This window comes from Ostrinia nubilalis, chromosome 8, assembly GCF_963855985.1.
Source record: "Ostrinia nubilalis chromosome 8, ilOstNubi1.1, whole genome shotgun sequence".
Taxonomy (NCBI): Eukaryota; Metazoa; Arthropoda; class Insecta; order Lepidoptera; family Crambidae; genus Ostrinia; species Ostrinia nubilalis.
The window spans coordinates 6,590,242-6,615,324 of record NC_087095.1 but is presented as its reverse complement, the minus strand read 5'-3'; the positions used below and the strand labels follow the sequence as shown (position 1 = coordinate 6,615,324).

The 25,083-nt window shown below is 36.3% G+C and overlaps 1 protein-coding gene across 1 annotated transcript; it reads right to left on the bottom strand.

Moving 5' to 3' along the window:
* Positions 1-2,049: 2,049 nt before the first annotated feature.
* LOC135073847 (ras-related and estrogen-regulated growth inhibitor-like protein) lies at positions 2,050-22,788 on the bottom strand. The gene is made up of 6 exons (XM_063968063.1): positions 22,389-22,788; positions 7,305-7,361; positions 6,289-6,365; positions 5,555-5,736; positions 4,748-4,934; positions 2,050-3,430 (listed from the first exon to the last, which is right to left on the bottom strand). The coding sequence occupies exons 1-6, from the start codon at positions 22,450-22,452 to the stop codon at positions 3,362-3,364; spliced, it is 636 nt and encodes a 211-aa protein (XP_063824133.1). The 5' UTR covers positions 22,453-22,788; the 3' UTR covers positions 2,050-3,361.
* Between the last annotated feature and the right edge of the window lie 2,295 nt (positions 22,789-25,083).

The following is a 25,083-nucleotide window of genomic DNA, read 5'->3' as shown; positions in this document are numbered from 1 at the left end:
TTGTATATTCGCATTTAATTTGAAAGGTGTTAAAGTGGAGTGATTAGATGTTCTAAAAGTGGGTTATGCTAAAAGTGTAAGGATCGTGAAAGTCGAGTGGTTGTCGTAAATCAGTAAAAAGTGTGTGCCAGCCATTTGACCTGATACTCGGTAATTAGACACAGCCCACCGTTGTAGCCTGCACTAAATAGAAATACAATTTTAAAGCTGCATTCATAACTAGCTTCTGACCGCGGTTTTACCCGCCTTGGTTTCAGTTTTTAAGCGCGTCAAGGCGAAAAATTAGCTAGACCGTAAAAATACATACTTAGATATTGATTCATTATCATACACATTAGTATGTATTTCCAAATCCGTAACTTGAGAAACTTTTCCACGGACTTTCCACGTACAACATTATTTCCCACCACTTCGTGTTCTTCTTAAGTACCACGTATTTTCTCATAAAAAATATTCAGCAGTTTAGAGTTTGGGTGAAAACTGTACAGACCGAGTTACTTTCGCGTCTGTAAGCTTGGATACTAGTCCGAATCTGGACCGACGACGAGCGAGAATAATCGTGTCAACATTCTGCAGCATCAATTTAATCGCCATAAAAATAATAATTAAGCGTAATTTTTCGCAATATTCCCATGTACTGCGCGAGAGTGTCCAACACGAGATTAAGGTGGTTGTTGATAGAAAAGTGGCTCTTTATGGGTGAAAGGCGTGGATATGCGTGTAAGTTGCCATTATGGTTGTCTTGGTAGCAGGTAGAGGCATTTGTTGATATTTATGCTCGTTTGGGCGAGGTGACGGAGCCGTAAAGGTTCGGCCAAACCAATGCGATCACACGCGATCAGCCGGCGTGCAGCGATGGCGATCAATGCATTTAAGTCGGGTCGCCATCGCTGCACGCTGGCTGATCGCGTGTGATCGCGTTGGTTTGGCCGAACCTTACATTGATCGCCATCGCTGCACGCCGGCTGATCGCGTGTGATCGCGTTGGTTTGGCCGAACCTTTAAATGCATTGATCGCCATTGCTGCACGCCGGCTGATCGCGTGTGATCGCGTTGGTTTGGCCGAACCTTAAGTGTCGTGTGGGCTCACAGGTGCTGCACGGTGATAAGATTTTTATCTAAGTTACGTCGGTGTTACATGCAAGTTACGCAGCTGGATAAGAAAAACTGCTTTCCTATTTTCTTGCGTCGGTTCTTTGAACGGAGTATTATGCGACTGTTACATGTAGCTATGACATTATTTTATTTGCAAATAGGTATTTAGACTGTAGGTACACGATCAAAACAAAAACCACCAGGGACAGTTATAAAGTTCCTTATTATATCTAATTGGTGCCTTACCAGAGTTTTAAGATATCTACCAAATTTTTAATATGTGCTGAAAAGAGGCGCTGAAATAAACTCTAGTACCCACTAGATAAATTTTTTTTCTGCATAACAAGGCAGATATTTGACCACAATCGCACCTGGTGTTAAGTGGGATGCAGTCTAGGATGGTACATATCTGATGCCCTGTAAGTGCCTATTCACTCTCACCTTGAAAAGGCCCGTAGTCTTCGGGAAAGACAACAGCAGGCAGCGAATTCCAGTCACTAGCTGTTCGCATTATAAAAGTCTTCGAAATTCTTAGTGCAAGCTGGTGAAATGTCGACAAATAAAGCTTAAAGCTCAATTTAAACTCAATAATCTCAATCCTGTATGTCTGTACTATATTATAGTACCTACATCTATATTTTTTGTTTATCTAACTAAAGATTATCCAGAACATTCCAAAGAATTCTCAATCCCCTTGTCCGCAGTTGACCCTCGGACCACGGTATCCGCGCACAATCTACACGGCCCCTTACTTACTCCTGCGCATACGAGCGAACCAATAACTGGGCGGATTTGCAAGCAAATGTCTTTTTAACATTACTGTCTGCCATCCAGTCTTACGCTCTACCTGATTTTACTTTCAAGTTCCATTCAAAATATGGGAAACGGAAGTGAAATGCTAGCATTCCTTCCAGTTTATTTACGTATCTGAAGATACAGGTAATAAAATGCAAATTAGATATCAAGTAGTTTATTAAGTATACATAACGGCACACAGTGATAACAAGTGGGGTCGTTAGTAAGGCTTCTTACGTTTTACAATGAATGGCGATTTTAGAAGGAACCGATTTAATATAAATGGTCCGTGGTTAATCATCGCAATCATTGGATTGACTTATATCTAATAGGCAGGAACATTAGGTACAAAGTAAGGCATAACTTACGGCCACATGTTGCGTTGTTTTCATGTGGTCCCGTATTTCTTATCAGGTGGTTAAAATAGTGGCCACCATTTTTGAACTTAATCAAAATGAAGTAAGGTTCAAAACGAATGCTAAAATAATGTTTCTCTATTATTTCTTCGATATAAAATAAACTAAGAATAACGCTCCATACCACAACGCATCATGCGACCGAAGTCTTAAAAGTTGCTATTTCTTCTTCAAGAAGAAATATCATTAAGCTAATCTAGCTCAGTTACTCATGTGACTAAGGCATTAATTAATCACACATTTTATCATATTAATATGGAAATTATTTTATTTAAATAGGTATTTAAACTGCGTGCAAAAATATTGGCTTGAAAGTAATTCGTTACAAAATATAGTCAGAAAGAACTTTCTTTGAGTCAACAATTTATTATATAAATATTATATAGGTAGGTATCAGATTATTTTTTTAGAAAGATAAAACAAATCAGTCCTTGGGACCCTAATCTGATGTGAATACTGATAAAGTAAATACCTACACAAAAAAAATTGGTAAATAGGTTAAGGTCATCAATTGCTATCAAACATAGATTCGATAACACATTTACAATGTAGATTAGGTACAAAAAACTTCGTCTTTTAGAAACATTTATATTAAATACATCCCGATTTAATATTTCAAAATACATTTCGTAAAATTAAACTTCTAAGTATGTGTATTACATAGTAATAATCTACCATCACAAGAACATTGCTTTCGAATCACATTTGCAAATACAAACTCCTTGAAACTAAAGCAGAACTTCAATCTATTCAGTCGAACTTTAGCCATATAGTGGCCAACATCTACCTATCTATGTTGGTCTATGTTGCAGATATGTTTTTGTCCAAACAATTGGTAATAAAAGTATCACATTACTAAAAATATATCGTCCAACTCCTTCGGAGAACATATCAAAAACACATACCAACATTCACATCTTTTCCATCAGTATCACCAAACCTTCTTCGACCTTCAGTCGACAAATCTCCCCGTGAGAGAACAACTTTCTGTCGCACAGAAAAAAAACAAACTCCTGTCAAGGAGTGACCGAGACCCTGAGGAGTGGGAGGGCGCATCATATGCTGAGCGAGGGCCGTTTCTTCCTCACACTCTTGTTGCTGAGGCCGAGGATCGATCCGATTACCTGAGGGAAAAATGAAGATGTCAGGAAAAATTAACACAGAAATAGAAACTGTCACATGTGATACAAAAAACCTTGCATGACCCTGGCTCTTAAGAAGACGTGGTGATGTTCGCTGCTAGAAAAGCAAAGAAAAGATTTATTTTCTATCTAATTAAATGAAAGAAAACATGTTTTTCAGGGCTGCAGAAGCGTATGTAAAAACTAAAATTACGATTATGCTGGGTCTACTTTAGACAGAAAAAATAGATGGAAGTTAAACTGTGAACAAGTGATATACGAGTATTAATAACTTTTTTGACCTTCAGCAGTTAAAATGTGACTCTGCTTATCGTAACTTTTGTGCTTTGTTGTAGTAAATCATAAAAATGATCAAAGATAAACCACAATTGTTTGGTGGTTGCGTAGCCATATCACGTTCTGAAAATTAAGTCGGACACCATTTGGTTTACCTCTGCATTATTCGCATTAAGGCCAGTGCTTCGCTATAAATATTTCGGACAAGATTATCAGCGTGCCAATTTCATTCGCACTTCATAAGCGCATTATCACGCATGCATCTCCACACACACAGTCCACAACTGTACGAGTAATCCCGTTCTGAATCAGCCACACTGAAATTGCATGAAATTGAATTTCTATTGCGCATTTATAGACCAGATGATAAACATATTAATACGTAGGTAAAATAGTTGCTACCACATTTCTATGGTTGCTACTGACTTGAGTAAAATGGAGCATTATGTAGCATAAATTCGTTGTTATCATCAAGTAATTTCAGTCTGCACTACAGGAACACCAATTCACCAGTCCTGGATCTGTCAATAGGCCGTATAGGCCGCGCGGCCTAGGGGCGGTAGAGTCCTAGGGGCGGCAGATTTCAGATGACGCTTACTCGATTTCAGAAGATAAAAGTTAAATAAAGATCCAACCCCACCCTAGCCTACGGGCGGCAAAACTGTAAATCCGCCACTGCAATTCACCACAGGGAACTGGAGGATTTGGCCCACGCAGGCCAGAGGGAATTAAGGAAGCCTGATGTTCACAAACATATTTCTTTGTGGATGTAGTGGTCCTAGTCTACTTTGCAGAAATCTTGGAGACGGAGTGCGAACGACGGTCTTTTTCCTAGAACGTAGCATACTACTAATGGTTACCTTGTAGACGGAGTAGAGAACGCATGCTTGTGCTGGCGCTAAAGTAGAGGCAGAATGTGGTATAAACTAGAGCCCACCTTGGAGACAGAGTAGCCGGTGAGCTTGTGCCAGGGCGCGGATAGAGGCAGAGTATGGTATAAATATACAACAATATTATGCATACCTTGGAGACGGAGTACGCGGCGAGCTTGCGGCGCGGCGCGGGCAGCAGCAGCGCCATCGCCCGCGCCTCTCGCAGCAGCGCGTGGAACGCCAGCGCGGCGCCCGCGCACGACTCCGCCGCCGACACCTCATAGAATTGGCACCCGAATCGTAGGGATAGTTCTTGGCCTTCCTCAGCTTTTACCACTCTGTTCAAAAGAGGAATCACGTTATAGGCCTTATGTATGTGTAGGCTAAGTAAGGACTTCTACTAATTATGATCACCGTTCACATTTACTTATGCTGGAATTAAAAGGCAACACCGCACGAGTAGTACAAAACATTTATGTGAGTAGCACTGACTGCAAATATTTTTTGACCAGAGAGTGATAATATGAAAACAAAATAATACCTATTAAACTAAAAATTATTCAAAGAAAGTTCAGCTGACATCACATAATGTTCTTAAAGATGATTTAAGTATGTATCTAAGAATAGACTCCTCAGACTGCCATTATGTATTATGTCATCAGGCTTCTGTATAAGGGTGTCGCCTTATTAGATTAAAGAATTTTAATGTGTTACAACATCCATTAATGTCACCGGATATTATAACGTTCATACATAATGTGATGGTTGGTGAAGGTGATCAAAAAACGTATATTACTTTCATTGTCGTCATCTAATGCTTCTGCCATTCCATATCCATGTTCATTCTACGTCATTCTTAGTTATCAGGTAGCCCCCCCCAATGAAGGAGATTGAAGAATAAATATTTCTTCCAAAATTGTAGCAGTCAATTTGTTTTCTATCAAGTCTGGTACCTCACCTGGCATGTTCCAAGTCCCTTTTGTTTCCCAGTAACGTGACAGCGGTGCATCCCGGTAGCCTGGTCCTCTCTAATAGAGCCAGCAGTTCTGCTGCAGCCAGGAACGAGCGACGATCACACACGGAGTATACCACCGCAAAGGCATCACCCCAGCGAAGGTGGTCCGCGAGGCAACCACGTTTCTGAACAGAAATCAGAATTTGATTCACCGATCACTCGCCGATCTATGCATTAGTGCTGAAAAAATTAACCTAGGTAATCACATCTTAGGCTTAGAGGTAAAACATCGCACCCATAAGAAACTACACGATTTATTTACCTAGTAGTTGAAGGATTGTAAGACACATTGTAAAATAGGAAAATAGGAGCGTTTATCCTATGAACTAATTGATAAGCTATTTTACTTGAATAATAAAGAAATATTATTATCGAATAAACCGAAAAAGAATGTTTCTTTAGAAAAGATAATCGAATTAAGAAGTTATTGGGAAATGTAGATATCACACCGACACTATCTTATCTTTGCTCAAGCGTAATGAGTTTACAAGCATGACCTTGAACTTTGATGAATGTGAAAGTAAAAATGGTTGCAGCTACTCAGTGATATTCTTCGTAAGCAAACATTTGATTGATGACATTCAGCATGATGATGAAGATAAATTTACAAAGTACGCACTCAAACGGTTTAACTATCATTTAATGGCTTATTAGTTATTAGAGGACTATAAACTTACGGCACATCCACATGTGTCCAAGACCTCGACTTCAGAAGTGGCTCCATCAAACGCCACCCGGTGTTGGTATAGAAAATCTGAAACAAGCCGATTTTTATAGCCACAATAAACTTTTAATTGATGCTCGAACCTTCGTCTCCATTTCGGCCTCGTTCTATATCGGCTTTCAGAAAGACGAGTATGTCACTCACGCGCATCTTACACTAGCCGTTAGCAACTCAAATGTTTAATAACGCATATCTAGATCGTTGCATTGTTAAAATATTTTGAATTTTGCGTACTTTTTTTAGGGTTCCATAGTCCTGACAAGGAACTCTTATACTTTTTGTTTTACTTTGACAAATTATTGGAAAACATTTTATGCCCAGCCCATAAAAGTTATAATATTATATTCCGACTTTCAGTTGCCAAATTCGAAGCATGTAAGTACCTCTTTTATGCAATAGGCCGACTTTTGATGACACTATACGCGGTTGTATTGAACCACGAACTTCTTATGCTAGGTAAAGAATCTTGATTTACTGGATATCAACGCGTAGAGTTAACATCTGAATAACCAAACAACATTTTTATAGGAACGGAAGCTAAACAAACTTTAGTACTCCAACAAAAACAAATACATGAATGAAAAACTATGCCAACTGGCATTACCAGACTGTTGTTAAGCTTTGCATTGCCTCTGACAATGTTTCAGTGCCAAGAGATTGCGCAAACGTCTAACACAATGCCACGCGAGTTTACATTAGTAAAACTGAAGGAAGATTGCTCAGGAATGCGCTGGTAAAATTTTAACTAGAGCTACCAGAGGTCGACGTACTAGGAGTACCGGCGCCGGCGTTCGTAAACCTTGGCACTCCCCTCGGCTCTCTTGCCAATAACACAAATAAACTATTGGCACCGGACTGGCATGTGGTAAGTGCTCCCTCTAAGGGCTGTTCACAGGTTTCTGTTAATCAAGAATTACTTGGTGCAACGATTTTTCAAACTAAAGCACACTTTAATTATGAAGAACTCACCGCCAGTCGAACTGTATTCGCCGATGTAACGCTTGGTGAGATACCGGACGACCACAGCTGAAACAAAAAATAATATTAGAACCTTCTAAATAACTAGATGCTAGAGTGATTAAGTCATAAAACCAAGATAAGTGTTTAATAATAAAATGAGAGGCGTTGAATCTCCATACAGCTTCAAAAGACACGGTGATTTATCGATTAACGTAAACTGCTATAACAATAGTGGAAATATTTTAGAAGTAACATTATATCACCCACTACCAGTGCGGCACAGCCTACGAAATCCAACAATAACAATCGTAATATAGAAAGCGCGAGAGTGTGCAATTCTACTATAGTTTGCAAATTATCTAACTCGATAAAACACATCTTGCTAAATGAAATACAAGTTAGTAACATGGAGAAAGCAGCAATTAGCAGCTAATCGGTAAGAGGTGTTACAAAAGTTGTATTCCTGAATGAATTTATAACTACAAGCGACAATTAGAGGGAAAGCAGACAAAAGGGCCAGAGGTGCGTAAACACCGCTGTTCAAATTAAACTGCCGTTCCCTAACAAATTGTAATGAGACAATAACTACACCACAGATTCGATAAGCTTCCTTTCTATTTGGAATTATTTAAACGCTACACTTAATTGCAGACATCAAAAACATTTTGGGAGATTTTCCTAAGTACTAATTATCATCACCATAATTCTAACAATTTTAGTTAAATGTTTCTCCAACTGTAGATGATGAAGCAATAAATTAATATATTCAATTACTCTTTGAATCCCATTAAATGTACCTTATCTAAGTTGTGACGTCTTGGTGATAATGTTAATTAAAACAGCAAATGAAATGCCAGATAGAGCGCTCGAGCCCGGTTTCATAATTCCATCCAATGGTGCAGACAGAGCAATGGGGTGTCACTGCTGTTACTGCAATGAAATTGGATACAGGCGGTAGTTTTACGATACCCATACAAACATAATAAAATCCCATTAAAGCTCCTGTCACGTAACTCAGAAAATTTTATGATTCCAGTTTAGAAAATCCCAAAATGGTTTTAATGCCACATCCTATAGAGTTGTTAGAACACGCAAATAAAGGTTTTATTGCAAAAAGGTCCTTTTAGAAAGTTACGATACTGAAATATTGGCATATATTATTGCTGGAAACTATCAAATAAAAACTGCCAATCCTGTAAATAGATTCAACCACATTTATCCTGACATGAGACCATTACCCTTCTTTATTTATAGCAACATCCCATTGAGCAGAGCTCCATTCGTATATTATGCATTTGACATTAACAGTCGAAAATTCAAGTTGGAATTTCTGACTAAACGTATTAGATGTTCGCAGACTGAAGAAATATATTTGATCATAAAGCACTGAATAGTTCGAGAAATGATATTATCTTGGTCGCATCTCATCAGTTCCTTCGTTTTATTGAGCCTGCGACTGTTAGCCATCTCATCGTAGAATATGGGTTCATAGCTTGCCAATAAACATGTCATTTCATCAGTTTTATTATTAAGCTTCTGCTTTACGATCTCGTATAATGAAGTGTCAGTATACACGACGGCCGGCTCATGTTTGATTTAAAGGTTGACATAAGGTCAGGGGCGTTGGTTTTCATGAGCGTCGATTGAATGGACCAGCTCAAAACAATCGATGTGTCTTAATTGCCATTTCACGGTTATCTATTGAGGTTGTCGCACTTTCCTTTTATGTCTTGGCTCGTTAAATTATCATTACACAGTCGTCTGTCGTATCGAAATGTTAACTTTAGCTCTTCTCGTACGCAACTATGTGAATTGATATTTAAATTTCTCTTTTACGTTTGAATGAAATTAAAATTTTATTGATATCGAGTGGCTTATGGCAATATGTTGCGGAATCTGAAAAGTTGCCTGCTTATCAAAACATGTAGAATGAGCACACGACTCGAGTCGAACACACCAATTACACTAACGAGTAAGCACTTTCACTGCGGCTGATAGCGGCCAGTTCAAGGTAATCCACTAAGCGTTACTCTCGATCTTGACGAACAACGTGCTAAAACCAATTTATCTGCGCTCGGTCAGTGCGATGTTGTAACAGACGTAAAGTCATAATTTGGTTATAAACATAGCTGGGCATTAACTCGTTAATCCGTTAATCGTTAATTAACGAAGTTAACATTTCTATTAACGGATTAACTTTTAAGTTAACTTTAAAAAATGTTAACGGACTCGTTAACTTCCGTTAAATAATCCTAAGTCCGTTAATCGTTAATCCAGTATATACCTATAGTCCGATTTTTAATTCGACGGAATTCTGACAGCTGTCATTTTTTGACAATTCAGATGTAATTAGCCTTTTTTGCTTTGAATTATTAATAAATATTATGAAATGAAATTTCATCAAGTACAACTTACAAGAATGAACTATTGATTGTTTTGTGAATTCAGTGTACACTAATTATTATGTATATTTTAGAGATTAAATAGAAAAAAACGTGTTTTTAACACAGTAAAATAACATATTATCATAAACGAAAATATGTATTGATTATCAATCATCATTATCGTCATCATAATCAACTTGGATTATAAAATTAGCATCTTTTAAATTGATTATTTTATGAAGCCAAAATTTTATTAACAAAAGGATTTTCATAAAAAAGGTTTGTAACCCATGGATTATTGGCCAGGGAGTCCAGTAATAGAAAAATAATTTCCCAATTTTTTTTGTAACTTCAAAAATATGATAATAAAAATTCAAATAACCATTTTGAAATGATGAGTACATTTTTAAGCCTTAGTTTTTCAAGTGAAACCTTAAATTCAAGAAAGGATTAATTTTTAATTTGTGAAAATGCTCTCCATTCTTAATGGGAATGTTTCAATGTTGGCAACACTTCTGAAATGTCAAAATTCCGTCGAATTAAAAATCAGAGTTTACTATATTTACCAAAAAGATACAGCAGGCACGCTGAAAAACGCTAGAAAAACGCGTTCTGACAAGTACGTTCGGGCTTCCAGAACTTCCAGAACCCAAAACAACAGTTTTTGTAACCAGATCACTAACGACACTTGTTTGTATGTGTGGGACAACTTTTGCAACTGAATTTAAGACCAGTTTTCCTGAACCGATTGAGGTGAAATTTGGTATACTTATGTAAGTACGATGACAATGCAATGTTATGGTACCATTGAGCTGGTCTGATGATGGAGTCATGAGGTGGCCATAGGAACTCCTAAATGAAACGGCGGCATCGCATCGAATTTGGGTTCGTTGAATTTGTCTTTTCGAGCACTTTAGTACTAGATGATGTCCAGGGTCCTGATGATGGAGTCAGGAGGTGGCCATAGGAATTCCTAAACGAAACGGTGGAAACTTATCGAGTTTGGGTCTGCTGGATTGTCTTTTCGAGCACTTTGGTGCTAAATTGTATTGTAATTGAACCACGTGAACCAAGGCTCTGAGATTGAGATATTACTAAAAAGTGTTTTAAACTTTTTTAAAAACAAGATTTTATTCTGAAACGCAGTTGTACTAAAACGAAAAAAATAATTGTAGTTTTGCAAGGTTCAAATTAGTTGAACCTTGCATGCAATTATTTTTTTCGTTTTATTATCATGTGTTAACGGATTAACGATTAACGTTAACTTGCGTTAAGTCTTGCGAAATGTAACGTTTTAACGTTTAACGAAGTTAATTTTTTTATTAACGGTTTAACGATTAACGAAGTTAACTATTTGATTAACGGTGCCCAGCTATGGTTATAAATCATCACAAACACTGCTAAATAGCACCATATTTTATATCCCATTCGAGCCATTTGAGTTTGCAAAAATCTTCGAAAATATAATTTGCTTCCAATATAATGACAGCGTCGTCAGTGTTCTGAATATAATAACTTACGGGTGGTATTTTTGGTATAAATTATAGTCCTCGTCGTGCACACCTGCGATTTTAAGTTCGTGCCTTTCGTGTATCATGTTTGCGAAAATTACTCTTTCCAGGGCAAACTGGAATGTCCCCGGTAACGAGAAGTATAACGGGACTGGGAGAGGATTAAATCAAGACGTTGTTGACTGAATACGGTAGCAAAGCTAAATGTTAATTAAGAGCATCGGCCGAAACGATCAGACACGATCCTGGTTGCGGTAATTGGACGTTCTACTGTTTAATTTACATTTTTACGTCCCTCTTACTTTAGTATTGACTTCTCTCTTTGTTACAGATCTGTTTTATTGGCTGCTGTTAAATTAACAAGAAAAAACTTCTACAATTTTAGTGCCCACCTTCTCGAAGGATACATAAAGCTTTCACTTATATTTATTGACTGATCAAAATGCTAATCGAATTTCACCTAGCCAAATTTGACGAGCGACATGTTTCCAAACATTTGGACATTGCATTTGCACAACCTAAAAGTCTAGAAAACATTATTTTGCCAGCTCTGGCACACAACATTTTAGATTTCTGAAGATGTGATCTAAATGTTGTGTGTTTGTTATACATACACTTCGGCATTCCATCTCTCCAATATAAACTTTTTTGAAGGATTAAAATAGCGAGCGTCTTTCAGCGGTCAAAAACGTTTCTAATATTAAAGTACGTGGTTGGTTATTTCAATCGCTGACTAGCCAGCTTGAATATTTGGTTAGTTGTGAGTAAGTACGTAATTCAGTAGCGAGAGGCGGGTGTCCCGGCAGACGTCTGACCGGGTGACTCAGTGCTCGGCACGCGGCGCGCGCGCACTATAAATACAACTGCATTTGACATTTAATGTTCTCGATCCACAATCCCGAAACGCAACCGCACCATGTCATCCGTGGGTTCTGATTGATTTGCATTTGCATTTGCTGGGCTGCATCAAACAATTTAGCACGCTGGATTTATTTATTTATTTATCGCATTTCCGATAACGAAATTTAGAGCGACATACAACGTGTTTATTGCAAAACGTTCTCATATGTTTCTCATTCGAAATTTAGTTTATTACGTACATTGAATAGGTTGGTATATATTAAACGCGTAAAATATTATCTATTGGCAACGAGAATAGTGGCTGAGGTAGTAGATGCTCGTAGTATACATCATATTTATTAATACGAATACACTCCTACGAGCTTTGATTTTTCATACCGTATGTATTAGACAAGTCTGACTTTATCACATCCGCCCCGGGATCCCCACAAAATTCGGTTTTTCTATTACAAAAATGTAGCTTCTCTCAGAATCAAGCTGTCTACCTACCCACATTAGTTCAGCGTACCACATAGGACAAAAACATCAAGAAAGTAATTTTGCCTTTAAAATGCTGCTAAAGATTTACTTAATCATTTTAATCTCAAGAAATTCTGAGAATGTCATTATTATTGAGTTAACGTTAATCTCTACTACAAGCTACAAGAAAGGAAACAAGTTCTTTTGGAAAGAGATTTACTTAACGTGGAGCATCTGAGCGATCTATTCGTTTATTTTCACTATCAATTGTTGTAGGCAGTGCATAGAAAACGTCTAACGTTTGTGCAATCAAATGAGCTCAATAATTTGTTTTTAATAATAGTAATGAGGGTTATTACGGAGCTCAGGTATTACGGCGTTGTTTACAGGCCGTCGGCGGGGCCGCGGGCCGAGTGGGAGTATAACTTGGTTTAACTACTTAATCACATAATCGAGAGGTCAATGATTGATTGTCTTACGTAATTGGTAATGTTGTGCTTTACTATCGTTGTTTGCTTTGCCATTAGACTGGGGAATACTTCGCTTTTCGCCTTAAGCTCTTCAGGACTTGCCTTTATCGCAGATAAGCGTTCTCTACATGATAGTATGCAAGTATTAGCAAACAATAAAAGGAAAATAAATCACCTATTAAAACTGTGCAAGATTGATATGATATAAAATCCCAGTTGCATTTTTAGGTAGCTATTCTATGGAAAATATTTCAGTAATCATCATCACATTTTGATAAATTCTGTCAACAAGACTAACAGAAGTTCTACGTAACAATAGTGCAAGTACCAAACCCTTTTTGCATTATGTAAGTCTTGAACTGTTTCTATTTTAAAATTTGCATGATAGTGCCGTATCGGTGTTTCGTCATAAGCTAAGTACCTAGTCTACAGCTGGCATACAACAGTTTGGAGGCATTTATTTTATGCTGAAAGCTCCAAGCCCTCTAAACTAACTCAACGAAAGTCCTGTATACGCGGAAAAAGGTGTGTTTTTGTCTTCAAAAACTTAGAAATGCGAAGATTATCTATCCGTTTAGTTTCAAAATGCGTCATCGGCTCATAACCAGCTGTCGTACGGCTATTGAACTTTGGACCGATCATTACTCCGTAGACGAGAGATAATCATTCATTACACACAATTCTGCATTGAAGTGCCCATCGTAATATTGCACAATCCCATTCAAGTTATCTAATCCCCTAATTGTTATGATAATTCGAGTGTTTCCCAAAACGACATCCGACTACCGCCACTATAAATCAATTTCTCCGATGTACGGCTTTCGCCGAGTTATTGTTTATACTTTCTATTGCAACACGGCTATTAGTAAATCAATGGTAGCATTTCACGGTTTCTTGAGTAAAATTAATGGGATTAAGTCGTATGTTACGTGTTCGTTCGTTCGTTTCAGCCAAATGACGTCCACTGCTGGACAAAGGCCTCCCCCAAGGTTTTCCACAATGAACGGTCCTGCGCTGCCCGCATCCAGGCATCCGCATGTTACGTGTATTTATTGATAATAGCTTTTGCCGACGTCTCTCGTGGAGTTGAAGATGCTGATTGTGATTGATTGAACTGCTAACGTGCAGCTTTTTGAACAGTGTCAAAATATTCATAAATAAAACAAAAAGGAAATGTTAGTTTAGCAAAGCAAGTTTTGATAGTAATTTTCGTCTTTTGATAATATTCCTGGAGGCCTAGAATGCGCACCGCAATAAACTTTTATCGAGGCATTTTATCGGTGTTTCACGATAAGTACATACATTTGAAGTCTAAAATCGATGATTAAAATTTTTTCATGGCGCACATCAGCCTAGCAGGTTGATTAATATCGAAAATGAAGTCATTAACTTAAACAATCGACACATTTCTGTTCAAAATTCTATTGCAACTACATAAAATGCGACAGTGTTTAGCTTGATATACTGTCCTTACTTTTAATTGAAAACTCTAGAAGTAATCACGCATTTACCCCACTGAAGTATGGGCCGTTTTCTTTAAATTTTCCGATACATTTTTAAAGAAAAAGCTCTGATAATCCTCGCAAATGTACTGCACTATGAGTCATTCATAGCCGAGTCCGATAATTTATTCGCTGTCCGAGTGAATGGTGCAGGCAGCCGGGGTTTCTCAGCAAGATCGGATGTTTAGCAAGTGTATTGCATAATTTACGCCGACATGTTTGGAGCATAAACAAACGCTGCTGGTTCTGGATAGTTTGACAAGATTTCTATTTTCTTGGATTTAGAGTCCCTGGATTCTGAAACGGCTAAGTTCTTATGAATATTCCATATAAACTAAGAATAATGGTGGATTTTTTGTTACGTATGGATCTGGGATTAAATTGAAAATTAGATTGGAAATAATGCACTGACTTACTCGTAGTACTTAATAGTTTTTTTTTTACCTGACTGCGCCAGAAGGATGGTTTTTGATTGATTAATCACAAGTGCAGAGGTACCTTTTGTCCTTCAATCAGTAATGTTACGTAACGTCGTAAATTCAGATAGAGCTCTTTTTCCAAGGAAAATCCGACTTTATCCAGCCAGATACCTACTATTTAAGAAGCTTAGGCAGAAGCCTTATTGTAGAAACACAACAGTTCTTTCAATACCTACCATTGTGTCTGAGTATTTGTAACTGTTACATAACCAACTTCTACAGGCTATTATTTTATTCTGTTATTTATTTGGTTATTTAATTTTTAGCGTTGAGAGTCGCATCTCAAACTAATTTGAAAATTATGAATAACATGAAAAAAATTTCGACGGTTCATTCAGTGTCTAAGTAGCCCAGTTGGAAGAGCAGTCGCCCGGCAAGCGGAAGGTCGTGGGTTCAATTCTCGCCTTAGGCAGTTCGATTTTTTCAAGTTATTTATAATTTTCAAAATGCTTCTAATTACTTTCTAGAAACTGAAATAAAAGTGAAAAACCAACACCAGTTGATAAAAAATATTATAGTATGTTTTATAAATACCCTTGCCCCCAAAAATAACCTAAAGAGTTTTGTATGCTCTATGTAGTTCATAATGTTAATTTTAAGATAACTGTATCACAACTCTATCTTTACTGGCTTGTTATAATAGCGTATCTATTTTGCTTTCATGACAAAATTCTTACTCGCATACGTACTATGTATAGAACACTTATCATAGTGACGAGACGAAGTATGCTTCTGAGAAGAAATTCCTAAGCGCTTGCAAACGGGGTCTTAAATAGCAATGTTCTAAAATAGATCACTATTCATGTACCTAGGTATCTAGAAACGATTTTAAAAATGAAACAAAATAAATAAAAAATATTTTAGTTACCTACAGTGAAGGTTACAGTAATGAAAAGATGACTTTTATTAGGAGATTTTAGAACGTTAGAAATAAAATTGAGATGATTGATATTCCTCTTATTTATAAAATGTATTTTTGCAGTGAACTTCATCAATATTGCATGAATTTAGATAGAATGAGCACCTTGTACAGGAAGATTATAATAATAGAGTAGTTAGAATGGAACTAGGGCCTTGAAAGAAAGCTCTCCTTAAACTAGTCTTTATGTAGAGTTAGGGTATATCGTGTTGTATAAATTAGTTATGGTAGGACATTCCAGAGTTTACAGAAACGATAGTCGCTTAGTCAAAGTGTGAATACTTATAAAAGGTACGGGGTCAATTTAGGATAAATATACGGTGCCAGTTTGCCCGTGAAAACGATCGAATAGAAACGTCAGCGAATAAAAGAAAATTTATCCCATGTTTAAAACTTATAAAATGTATAAAACTTGTTAGATTTCATACTCACATAAAGTAACTGTGCTTGTGAAGCTGGCATCTAGAGAGTTCTTCTCCCAGCAGCAGAATGAAAAAGATGGCATTTCGGCAGTCTGACTCAGCCACCTTGACGACTTTAAACTTTTGACACCAGGGTTGTTACCGACCAGACGGGAAAGGATGAGTCAGATGTACAGCACATCAAACTTTACAGTTTTGTTGCAAAATGCCCCCTATTACAGCTACACAAGATACTACAGGTTTTAGCTTGATGTGCAGTCATTCGTACCAACCTTCAGACTTCCTAACAATAAAGTGTTTTCGGTTCATTACTCCTGCTACACATTCTCGGTGCAGATTTCGTGGAATACGTTTGTTTGCGTCGTGAAGAGCATGACCTGTTTCTAATCATGTATTTTAGATGCCACGTTATGTCTCGAGAATGTACATAATTATCGTTTTAACTAGTACAGTAGGTTTGCATTTCAATACTTTGGTATACCTATCGTCATCAATATTCCACTTAATGAGAACGAAATCAGTTTAGTTGTCATCGGTATTTCGATATCTATCTAGTTCAGAACTAGTACCTAATTGTAGAACATTACAGAACTTGAAATTCAACAGTTCATGAATCAAATCCAGAAAGATCTCAAATTCATGTGTCATATCAATGACGCTCATAAATATATCTCGTATATTTCAATATTATGATGCGACAACAACAAATTATTCATCCCGTTAACCCATTTAGCTATCTATAATCCGTTAATTGTTCAAATCGTCGAGATTAAATGCTCTACATTATCTTTTATGACACAACCAATGCAAGGGGATTTACCTCAGTAATTTATCTCCTTGAAGCAGTTCAATACCAATATTTACAAGTTGTAAAGTTCATACTTCGACGTTCGCCTCCAGACACAATAGAAAATCAATCGAACCGAAGCAATGCGGTCCGCTCGCTGTAAATAGTTTATTTGTAAGTATTATGGAAATTATATTCGAGTTTGAACATAACAACATAGATGTCTGCATATTTTTTCGTATTTCCATTGTTCTAAAGTGACATAAAGTTTGCACTTCGCACTTTGACCGTAGGTAATAGCAGTCTATTTGCGATACTCAGTGATATTATTCGTAATAAGTTACTCTTAGATTGTCTGTCCCCACCTCTCGTTCCCAAAGCTGCGTACTCCTGGGTAACCAGGATATACTTGACTGCCAAAAAAAACCTAACACATGAAGGCCAAGATTGACCCTGCGTTCAACTGTCATTGGATCCGAATCCAAAAGAATCGGAATAAAATACAACTTCTATGTACAGAAGGAGTAGCATCTAATTAGCATAACCTAATACGAACCAATCAAGGAAACGTTGTTTTCACTCGCGTAGGTGTGACCCAACGTGACGAACCCAATCCCACTCGGGCTACGCCGAGACGGTTGTAGTCTGGATTTGCTCGCTGACTAACGCGTAGTAGCACAACAACGTGACGAACCGTGTAATAACGTCACGATGATGGAAAAATCATTCCAGAATTAAACCCAATCGATATGATTGATACGTTATTTGACTTTGAATGTGACTGGTATGTTATTAATTATTATAACCATAACAACGATGTTAGGACAGAAGATGTGTACCTGACGAAAAGTGGCAATCTATTATTTACTTAATAGTAGAGCTATCCCTCCAAAGTCCGTTGAAGAAAAATGCTTCTTTAAATCCAAGTTATTATGTCCTTTGTTACTTGACAGTATACGTGTATTTACTTACGAAGAAAACGGTTTTACTGAATTTACGGAACCATATCAAACGTTTGAAGCTATTTCACTGAAAAGCCACCACTAATCAGAAGTTCCAACAAAATACACATCTTTTTTCAACCTGTAAAACAAGTTGTTGAAAATGAGAAAATGTACCACTAGAGTTCTGCTGTATAAATTCAACAAAATTGTAAGTTTTCCACGATGTTTGCTCGGCTGTGCCAAGTCCATTCATAAACAATCAACATCTGTGTGTATTCTCAAGAAAGGTAATAACAACACTTGGTTCAAAGTCCAATTCCTAATACGCTTATTCTTAAAATACCTATATTTACTGGCGTTAATAATTACTTAATTGACTTTGATGGTATAATAATGGGTTCGATCCAGGCAGACTGAATTACTGCAGACTAAAAACAGAAAGACGATCTTTGAGCAAAACAGAAACTAAAAACAGAATATTGAGTTTAATGGCTAACGGGAATTTGTTGTTAACACTTAAATTAAGTGTTTGTTTTAATCGTCTATTTTACGGACGTGATATGTACCCTAGCATCTAAAATAATGATATCATAGAATTTAATTAAGTACCTATATTCAAATGGTTGACAAAGCATGTTGACAAACTTACTTTCAAAATTAATCATTAAAGCTAATTATTTCATAATCAAGCAATGAAAATTCCGAACTAAATCAACAGTGAAAAAAAAAACAGTGGAAGTTTCCTCAAAGCAAATCATCAACATTTACATATGAAAACAAATGAACATCGCCATCGGAATGTTACAGTAAATATAATAAAAATTCTTTGTACCTAATCCAAATAGATGAACAATGCAAGTGTCAAAGAGTCTTCTTGCCGTTATCAGTGTTTGCACCTGGTTTATGTAGTGGAAAATAGTTTTCATGTTGCACTGACGGTTTACCTACTGCATTAATATTGATAGTGTATGATCGCTAGTGATGTACCCAAGTCGAACCGGAAAGGCACTGTTCGTGGCATGTACCTAATGCGTGAGCGCACAAACCATTGGTAGAGTCATTTTGTGAAGTTGGTGTTATAGGACTGAAATTCTGAAGCTTTTAATAAGCTTTTAACTACGGAACTTAAGTTACTTTACAGAACTTAGTTATTTTTTCATAGCGCATGGCATATTTTTGAGTTTATGTTTGCACGAAGCCATACTTATAATTGTAGGACGGTGGAAGAAGAAAGAAAAATATGATGATCGATCTTAAAGAAGAAACGTAGCGTAGGTCTCCTCATCCAATCATCTCTATTTTGAATCATCCATTTAGGCTTGTAATTTAACCGCCTCTGTGGTCTAGTGGTAAGATCACCTGCTTCAGACGCAGAGGTCTCGGGTTCGATTCCCAGTAGGGGCAGATTTTTCTGTTCGGTTCGTCACTTACCATCAGGTGAGATACAGGCCAAGAGCTTCCTCGTTGTGGATTTAAAAAAAATGCACCCGACGTTCTTCAAGTTACCGTCTGAAGAAACCATTCGACTTCATCAACAATGATTCTTTCCAAATAGGGTAGACCGGGTACAATAGTACCACGGGTCAATAGTACCATCGGCGATATTTCTTCATACAAGCGACGTTCGGTTGTGTGCATAGCGTCAGAATATGCGCTTTTTGTGTTTCCATCCGCTCACCAGTCGGCGGCGCTTGCGCTGAGAAACGAAGGTGTACAGGAAGGATTTTTGGATTTTGCCCAGCCGCGGTAAATTTTTACGTCAAATATATGAGCCCATAAGTTGCCTAATATGCTATTTGTTACCAAGGTATTATTGTCAATAGTTTATCCAGGCTCTAAACTTTGTATCGACAGCGAATTATTGGCTTTCACTGTGAAAATGACTGAATTTTAGGTGAAGTTCTCTTGACTACCTACTTGGAACAATTGTACCAGTCTCCATGGGGTCAATTGTAGCGGTACAATCAACCCCGTGGTACAATTAACCCCCGGAACCTTATTTTATACTCACACATAAATTGGTTTTAAAATACCTATACTTATAATATAATAAAATAAGTTATTATAATAAAATAAGTTATTATAAATAATTAACGTGGTTATTATTTTTACAATTATAGGCATACCTACCTACTCAAATAAGAGTCTAGGCTCATTCATAGTTGCATGCATTAAGCATTAATTAGATACATTCTTAATGTGTTTTATTAAATAAGTAGGTAGATGGCGATAAAAAGGTGATATAAGTACCTAAATGCCCACTTAAAACATTTTAATATAGGTTTCTAAAACCCTTCTGAATATCTACATTTTAGCTTAATTCAGTAAGTAACTAAGTATTTGAACGTTTTGTTTTAGCGCGGATCAACGAATCTATTCCTTTACAAATCATTGAACAGGCTTATGAAAAAATCTTAAAAGGGCGCAGCAGTAGTAGGTATAAATAATCAGGGTCAATTGTACCAGGGGTCAATTGTACCCTCATACAAAAATAAATTTTTAAGTTTTGATATTTCTATCATTGTTATTATGCTTATTGTTGTTTCAGAAGCAATATCCGAGCCAAATAGATGGCGTATTATGTAGGAACAGTTAGTTTTTTCGCTTTTATGGAAGAAAAGTTATTGTTTTGTTTTTAAACTTAAGTGTTGATTTTTCATACTTGTTCCTAAATATTTTCGAACTCAATTAATAAAGACTGATGATTGTAGGAGATTAAGAGTACAGAATACCAATAAAGGTGATGATTAGGTAAACATAACGACTTTTATTGCCTCATATATTATTGGTACAATTGACCCGTTGTAGGGGTCAATTGTAACATGAGACATCGTACAGTTCAAATTCGTTTTTCATTAAGTATTCGAAAGAAAAGTTCAACTCTGCATGCTTAAATTTGTAGCTTATGAGTCTAGTTTTTACAGCATCCTAACAGAATATGTTAAATTTCATTAGATTTCTCAATATTGAACAATTTCTAAAAAATGGTACTATTGTCCCCGGTCTACCCTACAACATAAAACTCGACTATCGATAAAATACCGATAAACTCTATCGATGTTTATTGCTATCGATAAATCGACCATCGCATCACTAGTGGAAAACTGGAAACTCACGAGGCTATTGACTCAACGCTTATCACAGCCAGTATCTCGACACCACTGATAACTTACATTACCGGTTGTTGAAATCATGCCAAGACAAAGAACCTTGTTTTAAGAAAAATCGAATATTGGCTTAAGAAATTGTTTTAAAGGCACGCGGATTCTGTGAAGGAGTGCATTTACTTTGTTACACAATTAATTAAAGAATAATCAAAAATCTTTATACAATAAATTACAAAAAAAAATACACAGCTCTACTTAAAGTACTGAGGGAGATAAAAAAGTGTGCCTGCACCCAACACTACATAGCTACAAACTTTTTTTTAAAATTCGAAATAGAATACGCAATAAACTATTCGATTTCATTGTGAAATAAATACAATTGTGTACAAAAACTATGTAATCGAAAGTAAAGTAAAAACAACTTTATTATGAAGTACCTAATGAAAACCGTAAAAAAATGCACCGTCTTTTTAAAGACAGGTAATACACATTACGCACATTGTAGACTACTCGTAATTTTTTTTATAGATAAATATGTATTTCATAAAGATTACATACCGTTTAACATTCCATTATATTTAGGTAAATCGACCAATATAGTGCAACTAAGTCCGATTGATAATGCACCTTTGATAATAACGTTAAAGATGACACAAATCACGTATTACACGCATAACTGGATAATGTAATTTCTTTTGATAGGTACTCAGTTACGTATTTATTACATTCCCACGATTAAATGAGAAAACATTTATTAATATTAAACTTAATTATGCTATTGGTCAGTAGACAAATTAATCAGACAGAAGTTATGGCAAATATTATTATGCCTATTTAACTTCCAATATCGTTAAATAATAAAGCTTTCTAATTGATATCGCCTCAACCAATCAAGTCCTTTGCGAACGAAATTGTTAAACCATAAATAAGCAAACCTCAACTAGACGACTAATAAAGGCCAATTTATTTACGAACGACATAAACATGCCGAAATATTATCTTGTAATTAAATTAACAGCCTAATTACCCCTTTAGGCTTCAAAATAAATCAAAGCGCTTTTTCTGGGGCCATTAAAGATAATTGATTTCAGAGTCAGCCAAAACAAAAAGAGAATTAAAATACACGAGTATAAGGCGTTATTATGTCTTGCAGGTGGAGTCAAAAAAGGGAGGCTTGACAATAATGCCAGGGTCCCTTTTTCATTACAAAACACCGTAATAACTTAATTAATTTCGAAAAATTCTTACCCGATTTCCCGCATCTTGCGCTCCCGAGCACCACAACTCTTATTCGATTGACTGTCATCTTCATTGGTCCGTTTTATTAAGCACTGCACTATTTGGAATGAAAGTTTATAATCTGTGCATTTAAATTTGAGTTTCGTAATATGGCGTTCTAATTTTGAAAATTGACCATTCGTATTGGCGGCAAAGCGGCGCGATCAGCTGTTCGTTGAGTAATGGCGAACGCACGCGCGCACCACGCACCTGCTAGCGAGCGACTGCCTTCAACACAATTGGCGCAACAAAACGCACTCTGACACACGTTTACTAATGAACAGTGAGTTGAGCCACTGCACTGAGGGGATTTTTGCACTGAAAAGCCATTTGCCCTCGAATCGTTTGTTTAGCGATAACCCGCCAGCATTTCCCGCTGTCACTGTGAAAAGCTATGCCGTGTGTAGCGTTGCAATGTACATTTATAGTAAACTGGTTTGTCAAGCATGTTACATTGAACCTTGTTTACTTATGTTCTCTTATGGCGGTGCTATAAGTCCGAGTTTGAACAGACTTGGATTTTAATAGACACAATATTTCCTATTTCAATGCATGCATGTCCAATTGGACACAATGAATTTATGATTGGACATGTAGAGTCATAAATAATGTTTATCTTAATAAATTATAGTCATAATTTTTATAAGAATTTCTCTACACATGATATGATTATGCCAATGACATTAAGATTTGTTTTTCAGATAAACTCATTATGATAATCCATTAATACAAATAAGTCAAATCGATTTGATCTATGTAGGGGGACTAGTATAACATAAAATTTAATTACCTTACACAAAAACACAGGGTCAAATGTGCAAAAACGGCCAAATCCACTAATACCAATTAGGTTTTATAATTCACCGTGACTAAACTCGGCTTAAATTCAAATTGCCATGGTATCGAGGATGGTTTAATAAACTTTAAAATCGTTTTTGTGCAAAAAGTTTGACAGTGATCCTTCAGAGCGATCAAAGAGCTGTAGTAGGTACCTACTTACAAATGTATAACCTTTTGTCACCAAAAATTTTCACATGTTAACGTCTTATTTTTTTACATTTAGGGACACATTACAGTAAAAAAACTTTTACATTTTAAATATCAACTTTAGAAGTAACTATGTACTCACATCTTGCATAATATTGTTCTGGAAATAACAAAAACAATAGACTCATCGAGTCCAATGAGACAGGGGTATAAAACCTTGAGTATTTGCCTAGTCTTAATTCCCTAATCTGCTTTTGAATCATCCTTGATCCATTGTTTATCTGTGCAAATGGGTGTTACGGTTAGCAGTCGATTGAAGCCTTATCTATTCGAATCGGTGTCATCGATACGCTACATCTGTTTTGGGTAAAATAAACACACTTTGGCGAACGTAAGTATTGTCCTTCTATTGATGCGGTTATCAAAACTGCAATTTTTTATCAGTGTATTTTTAGGCCTTTATATATCCATAAATGGACTGTGTGTCAGCGATCAGTCATGTGCTAAACATTAATTAAATAAATAAATAATATTTTTAGTGTTGCTCGATATCGATCATTCTGATAACTGACAACGCTATCATTTAGGTCTGTAGGAAATTTTGAATAAAATAGGGACATTGATAAAACACTTAAATAAAAAGATAACCTAAAAATTAATCAGGGAGTCGCAAAATTTTCTTTTTAAAAGATAGCTAAATAACAGAATACAATACAATTACAAATACAAGAAGAAACATGTCACTATTTAACTAGGCAGTATTATCGTTAAAGGAGAGCGATCTCTTTGAAAAATATCTAAATCATCCAGGAAGAATTTGTCTGAATTGAAAAGTAAAAGTTAGGAAGCCTTTTAATAGCTTTTAAGATACAAAGTTCCAACATCACACTATAACATTTGCCTCTATTGTAGTTAAATATAAAGACATGTCTCAGTCGATAAAGTCTCGCAATTTCGTCAGCTCTACACTTGCCGTCGTGGTGTCTCGAATATTAACTTTAGTTAGGTTTCTTGGTAACAAAAACTTTTTTGTTAGTCCACATAATGTGTTTGCTTTTTAGTGGGAATATATGGATGGAATGCATGTTCGGTCACCTTAGCACTTTGGTTGTCGTTATTTTTGCTTTACTTTTGCTTTTAATTGAGTGAGCATACCTCGTTAAGATACGATCTCATCGCTTCTTGCTGTTTTATTCAATAAGATTAGAGCTTTCTGTAATTGTATAATATGACATTTTAATGAGCGTGCCAGAGTCTTATTAATCAATAATTTTCCATATATTACCTATTACTAGAGATAGCTATGCCGCGAAGCGTGTGCCAAAGTTTCGAAGATTGAGCACTCTACCATTCTGAAGATGCCTACAAATGATACCATCTTATCTATTCAGCACAATCTCCCTATAAAAACACTGTTAAAAATACCAGACATAGGGCATAATGTTTGCTTATTTACTTACCAAAAGCTCTAAATTACTAATTTTATTTCTAAAGTAGGCTAGGCAATTTATTCACAACTTGATTGAGTCGACATTTATTGTAGTTAATTGTAGATCCACTTGTTCATTAAAAAAATCTACAACTTGTTTTTCACGAAGAAAAAGGTTCTAACTAATTAAAATACAAAGCAAACATGAACCTAGTCAGGTTAGCATTTTTACAATCGTGAAATGGGACA